This window comes from Pteropus vampyrus, unplaced genomic scaffold (genome assembly GCF_000151845.1).
Source record: "Pteropus vampyrus isolate Shadow unplaced genomic scaffold, Pvam_2.0 Scaffold279, whole genome shotgun sequence".
NCBI classification, from domain to species: domain Eukaryota; kingdom Metazoa; phylum Chordata; class Mammalia; order Chiroptera; family Pteropodidae; genus Pteropus; species Pteropus vampyrus.
This window is the reverse complement of record NW_011889060.1, coordinates 1,052,466-1,059,713: the sequence shown is the minus strand read 5'-3', so window position 1 is coordinate 1,059,713 and position 7,248 is coordinate 1,052,466. Positions and strand designations below refer to the sequence as shown.

General features: G+C 45.9%; 1 protein-coding gene across 1 annotated transcript in view; it reads right to left on the bottom strand.

Annotated features, from left to right (window-relative positions):
* Positions 1–7,248, bottom strand: part of MTR (5-methyltetrahydrofolate-homocysteine methyltransferase) — a 103,812-nt gene that overhangs the window by 30,643 nt on the left and 65,921 nt on the right. Inside the window, exons 20-21 of the mRNA XM_023520822.1 lie at positions 6,413–6,520; positions 5,307–5,407 (exon numbers count right to left, since the gene is read on the bottom strand). Coding sequence (XP_023376590.1) covers positions 5,307–5,407; positions 6,413–6,520 — 209 coding nt within the window. The remainder of the gene's footprint in view (positions 1–5,306; positions 5,408–6,412; positions 6,521–7,248) is intronic.

Genomic DNA, 7,248 nt, shown 5'->3' with positions numbered 1-7,248 from the left:
AAAATTGTCAGTCTGGTGGCAAGAACCCTCCTGCTCCCACTCCTTTCCCTCGTGCGAAGCGGTGTATCTGCCGGAGCATCTCGAGCACGCCCGCTTTGCTTGAGGAGGAGTCAGGAGACAGGAATGGGGTGGAGACTGGAGGCAGAGACGTCAGAGAGGGCAGAAGGCATCTTAATGGTGACAATCAGTTCGATTTTCAAAATACTAAGTCTGAGATTCCTGTAGCTATCCAAACGGAGCTCTTGGGGAGTCGACTGCACATCTAAGTCTGGAACTCAGGTGAGGGACGCATGCTGGAGACGAAGCTCGGGCCTTGTCAGCACATGACATGGTGTTAAAGTCAGGAGGCGGGAAGAGATGACATAAGTCCGCCGAGGCCTCGCGACCCTAGTGGTCCTCCCTGGGCCAGCAGCCCCGACATCACCTGGGAGCTCAGGAGAAACGCGGAACCTCAAGTGCAGACCTCCTTCAATCAGATCTGACTTCTGGCAAGATCCCCAGGGGACCGACAGGCCCGATCCAGTCTGAAGCACTAACCTGGGCAGCGAGGGCAGAAGACCGGTGAGGGCCGAGCCCCCGGGGGCTCCTGCGCAGGGGCCGCAGAGAGGTCAGTGCGAGAGACGGTCAAATAAAAAAATCAATGCCTCACAACTGAGAACAGCGATTTCCAACCCCCTGGCCGTGGGGACGGTCCTGTGCGTCACTGACGAGAGGAACATTTCCCACCTGTTTCTCTGCATAGCAAATGGCGCTGGGGTACTGACGGGGGCTGAGGCTGCCCCCAGCTCCGCCTCAAGGAAGAAGGAGGGCAGTTTCTCAGATCTGAGTGGAGAAACTGTTGGCAAGTTCTGAATCAGAAAGCAGTGTGACAAGGGCTACCGTGGAGGCATTTACGGTATGCTGTGAGAGGCCGTCTCAACCAGATGGCAATTAGAAGTGTCCCAGAAGGGGGATACCTGAGGCGAATTTTGAAAAACTAAGGGTATTAGCTAGATGAAGGGGAAAAGACGGTGATCCAGACAGAGACCAGCACCACAAAGCAGCTGGCCCTGGGGACTCCGGAAGCCTGGAGAGGAGGGCGCGTGCGGGTCACACCCTCCCCTGCCTCTGTGCTGCCACCACTCGGCCCGGCACGCCTTCCCCCCTCAGCTCGCTGCAGCTCCCTGTCTCCCCGACACGTGTCTCCACCTCCCCTGGCTTCCCCTGCGCCCCCCTCCTCCACTTCGAGCTATACCCATGTCCACAGGCCTTCGCTTACATTCTTATGTTTTGCCACATGAGAGAATAAAATGAATATTATGAAAAAAATATTGATTTTGTAATCATCTTTCTAAAGTGCTTATAAAAGCTATAAACACAAGCATTTAATTCAGGCTTCTAATTCGGAAAAAAATGTAAGCCGCACTAAATACTTCAGCGGAGGCATCCAACGCTATTTAAGAATACACACAATTTAGAAAACGAATACCGTAATCAAGTGCCTTTTGCTTTCCAGGAGGAATGGTGGTTAGCAGGGGCTGGGGGCGGAGGAAACGAGATGGTGGTCAACGGCACAAACCTCCAGTCGGATGACTCGGTTCTGGAGACGCGGTGCACAGCACTGCTGATACACCTAACGATGCTTTGTCATGTAGTTGAAAGTCTATGAAATGTTCTCACCGCAAAAAGAACTGGTAATTGTGTGGCGTCAGGTGTTAGCTAACGTTACCAAGGTAACCACGGTGCAACGTATAAGTGTATCTAATCACCACCACCTTAAACTCGCCCAATGTTATATGTCGATTATATCTCAATAACACTGGAAAACTATACGTATACTATATAACACTATATATATGTACATGTGCACACGTGTGCACACCAAGCTGAAAGCCTCTGAGCATGTGAGGAGCGGGGCGGAGCTGGCCGGGGCGGCCCGGATTTCGTCCTTTTCCTCACTCAGCTGAACACTGGAACAGGATTTGGTTCCGAAGTACTTCATGCTTAGCCACATACTGCTCGTTTTTTTACTCATACTAGACAGTTATATTAAGAACCCCTGGTTAAAATATAAACATGCCTCATTATAATTTCACCAGATCCATAGTTTTTAAAGTACTAGATGTATGACATCTAATTTTAAAATTTTTGTTAACATATCCTATTTTTTCTTACATAATTTAACAGTGTGCTTACCTGTTAAATGGGAAGTCGGTATTTTAAAGAGTAAATCTAAAATCTACTTTCATGTAATCAATTATCTCATCAAAAATATTTTAAAACATTCTAAATTATTTCTTAAGAGAAATTTAACTAGAATATTAATATTAGACCTTACAGTTAAATTTGTTTAATTTTACAACCGGAATAAATATTGGAAGGTAAACAGACACAGACAGTCTCAGCTTTTGGAATCAGAAACTCTGATTACGTCATGCCACTTGCTAACTGTGTGACCATGAATAAATTACTTAACTTCTCTAAGCCTCAGCTTTCTCATCTGTAAGATGAGAAATACAATAATTGAGGCAGGCAGAACAGGATCAAAACCATAAAAAGAAAGGAAAAAACAAAACAAAAAAAGAAAAATAAAAAATCAGGAAGACACAAAAAAGAAAAATCAGTTCTATAAAAGCACTATACAAATTGTGAAGGGTAAACAAAAGTTAGCATTTGCAGACTCGGGGCGGATACATCCTCAGATCCACTCAAACTCTCAAGGTCACAAATCCTATTGCATTGTAAACAATAATGTAGACGGGGCCACTTTAAAATGGATCTGGAGCTGCCATTCCACAGGTACTGCCTTGTATGGCTTATGCCTCAAATCTCCGGAATGTTAAAACAGGGCAAAATAACCTTTGGACTGGGCCTAAGCAACCGTGTGCCCCAAAGAACTTTGCAAGGATAACTAAAAGAGCAGATATGACGACTGGACTAAAAACTGACAACACCGTTTAGAACTAGCATCCTGTGTTTTCTGCACCAAGAGAAATGCCTCCCTTCCGTTCTCGTAACTCTTTCCCCTGCCTCTCTCCTGAACACCCACTGCCTTTGTCTCTTTATTGGAACATTCTCTGGACTTCTGCCTGAATTAATGACTCCCAAATAGCTCTTCTTGTTGATCTCAGTAAATGCTTGTTGCCTCTTACTTAGGGCTTTATATTTTTTTAACAGCATTATAGAATTATAATATTTTTTTTAACAGCATTATAGATTAACAGCATCATAGAATCTGTTGCATCATCCCCATAAAAATTGTGATTTCTGGTCTAGACAGCACTATTGCTTTTATTCCTCTCTCCTCCCCCCACTACCCACCCCCCCACACACAAAAATTCTTATCACTTCATGAGGTTTACTGCATCAATGATAAAGAACCAGGAACAAGAAGGGTGCGTGAGGACTTGGTATTGGATGGTTGGCTGGACTCGCTCATTAGCTGGGTGACTCGCCCGAGCGCCCAGCCTAGGACACCGATGCTCAGCAGAAGTATAGTTAACTACATAAGGCACATAGCTGGGGCCGCTAGCTGACACCACAAAATCAAACTTACCAATGCCGAGAGTCCGTGTGTTATGAGACACAAGACCCAAAAGTGTGTGCGTCCACTTATGTTTTTGTAAAAGAAATAATTAAAGTTGCATCACAAGATGTTTCGCCAGTTAGGCTTACGAGCAAGGATAAGCAGCCCTTGAGTGCACAAGACAGGAAGTGGGTGTGCTGGAGGGAAGCCCCGGGCTAACAGGCGGGCTTTCACGACTGCCGACACTCAGGTCCAGCAGCACCCTGGAGAAATGCCACAGCTTTCCTCGACCTCCTAAAATACTGTCACAAAAACATTCCTAGCATGATCCTCTCGGCTACTTATTCATTTTTCAAAATAAAAAATGATACACTCATGACAATGATATCTCAAGAATATTTAGCAAGTTTACCTCTGAGTCACTCTTTTCAACAATTCTTGTCCCGTTATCACAGCTGAATATGCACCTGACTATTTAGCCTGATAAACAGTAAAGGTCTTGAACAGAGAAAAGTCCTTCTGGCGTCTCTAGTACAATGCACAGTACGTAGCAGATGATCCATAAACATTCATTTCCATTAGCTGAATTGAATTGTAACTAATAGTGATAAAGCAAATTGAAACCAACAGCATCAGGTCTGAAAAGGTAATACAAGGGCAGAAATGTCTCGTAGGTTTTAGGAAGCAAACACTTTATCCGAAAACTTATTCTATAGGTAAAAATCTCATTACAGCAACCTCTACTGTATCTCCATTATGTTTATCTTTTTTAAAAATAATAAGTACATTCCAAGAACAAGAGTCCTCATCTCCAGGACCAGGAGAGAATGCTGTCTTTCGACAGTGAGGAAGCAGACAGGAGCGAAGGCAGTCAGGGGGAGAAGGTGCCATCCTGACACAGCTCGCCCATCTCGGCCTTCCTGAGGGGTGCCCAGGGGCGTGTGACCACCCTGAGTGCACAGACAGATGAACACGTGGAGAGCAGAGAGGGCGCTGAAAGGGGGATTGTTACGTGACAGCAGAGAACGCTGGGTGGGCACAGCCGTAGCTACGGCAAGTCTCTCCTCTCTACACAGAAAACTGCATGTTGGAAAGAAGTCCGTGACTTAAGAGGGCTGTTGGTTGGACACGAACCAGAGAAGGCATTAGTTACATTGGGCTTTTGATCATAATGAATATGTTGAAATTGGAGCAAAATATACATTTACTAAAGGTCATCAACTCTCACAAGGAAATTGTGCTGAATATTTATTCACTTTAATGAGATACATCAGAAAGGGATTTTACTTGTACACGACATTCCAAAATCTAGCTCCATCATTACCAAGAAGCAGGCGTGGTCCTTTTCTAGGCAAAGGAAGAGAGTTAAACGGTCAAAGCTTTCTTATAAAACTGCATTTAGCCAGAGTCTTATAAGATCTTGGCTCTGAAATATGGCTGTCTGTTTAGAGGAAAAGGAATATGGTCCAAGCCACTGGCCACGGGTAGGAGCCCAGTGTTCTGGTTAGAGTTGCTGGTCTGAGGTCAATTCTCTGGAAGGTTCTTAGTTGTTTGGACCCCGCGTGAATCGTTTTTACTATTCTTTTTGTCCTTACTGAACATACAACGGATTAAATAATTACTAACTTACATCATTTGAAAAGGTGTGTTCAATGCAAAAACTTCAAAAACACAGTGAGAAAAAAGAAATTTAAAATAGCCTCTAATACCCACTGCTATGTCCTACCTCTCCCACCCAGTAAACCCTGTTAATGCTTTTATTTTTAAATAGAAAGCAGTGAAAGCGGTGGGCCGAACCTACCTGAAGTTGTTGCAGCCGAGGACGACTCCAACGATGTTCTTGCCTATGTCGTGCACGTCGCCTTTGACGGTGGCCAGCACGATGGTGCCTTGGTACGGGTCCTGCAGAGTAAGCCGAACCGCTAAGCACCGCTGTGGTCATTTGGGAGCGGATCACCTAGTTCTCTAGAGCCAGGCCGGTGTCGCCACAGAAAGCGATGTTACACCACTAAGACGACCTCAAAGACAGCCCCAGAGCCCAAGTCATGCGCTCCGCAAGCAGGAAGCTGTAGACCCGAGCGGTTCAAAGGCGGCCCACCCGCTCGGTCGGCCGGCCGGCCGGCTCAGGGAGCTTCAACCTGGACCGTGGGTTCCAGCACCTCGAAGCAGTGCGGGTTCAAACATAAACCAGCTCCACAGCTGAAGGCCGCAGCAGTAACACCAAACTGTCTGAGGGGTTACTGTGCGGGCCCCACACAGAAGGTATTTGCTCGTCTTGTTTCCTCAACACCGCTGTTCTAGGCACCCACGGCGTCCCCTCCCTCAGGAAAAGCGGGGAGGGGATGCGAGGCAAGAGGGATATTTATAAACATTATGTCCGAGCCATTCCAAACTCAGATCAATTTGAGAGTTCAGGGTCCTCGGGGCTGAAGCTGACTGAGCTTCACAGGGAGCTAAACGTGTTTACTGCGGTGCTGCGGCCAAGGACGGAACTGAAGCCAGCAGTGGTGCCGGGCACTGCTGGTGTAGACAGGATTCAGTTACCAGGTTTTCCAAAACCAAACATTACTCAATTACCTCAAGGGCAGGGACTGGACTTTGCAGCTACGGTGTCTCGCACAGTAACTGGCACATAGTAGGAGCTCTGTAATGGGTGACAGGTGAATGAAGTGCTTTTGTCTTGAAATCATGGGTTTTGTTTAAAATTTATATTTGAATTAAAAATGTCATGAATCCACATTCAAAGATAAACTCTAGGGTATTCTGATACTTGGCGAAAGAATTAGATCATTTATCTATTTTACCTTTGACAGCAAACACAGCCAAGCCCCTGGGTCCCTACCACACCCACGTAAGTCTTCAAGGCCAGCTCCTCGCAGGGACCACGAGCCTGTACAGATGACTTGCCTCTTCCTCTACTGTGCCAGTAAGCACTTTGGCTTCTTCTCTTTCCTTTTCCATAAAGGGAATAAGGTGGCTAACGGCCTTCTTCATGACCCGAGCTGACTTTATGACCTGGAAAAAACACACAGAGTCAGACATCTTGACCAAACCACCTAAATATTTGCTAACGGCTGCTTGTAAAATTTTAGCACGAATTAAGAATGCATGCTTTGACTCAGGTCAGCCACACTGCAGTCCGCTTTTCACAGGGCAGGGTAAGGAGTGAGCTCCTCATGGGGAAAGCCAGTGAACGAGGCAGAGCAGAAGGAAAACAAGGCTAGAAATCAAATAGTGCAATTTCTGTCCTCTGAACTTCTGCACTTTATCTTTTCTCTGCCTAGAAGGCCCCCATCACTTCTCCACCATGAGCCCCTTCTCAGCCTTCTCCTCGATCCCCAGCATTGAAATTCACTTAGAGTTAAGGTCTATGCTTAAGCAAGAACAGAACCTTTTAGGAAATCTACCAATGACGCTGAAATTCACAGCTGGGAGTGTGATGAGAAACGGGTTATTTGCAGAGTGTCAAAGTTTCTCCCCACAAGTAAATTTACAGTGGAGAAACCTAGCAGACGTCATTAACCAAGCGATCCAAGTTCATACCACCAGTACGGAGACAGAGTGACATCATGGGCCTCCTGACATATCCCACTGAGAAGAGCACAGCATCACTGTTATTCTTGCCAAATGAGAAAACATCAGACAACTCAAAGAGGCAATCTACATAATGATTGTACTGGACTCATCAAAAGTCAAGGTCGTAAGAGGAATGGTTAGAAAAGGCAGGATAAAAGCAATGTGGG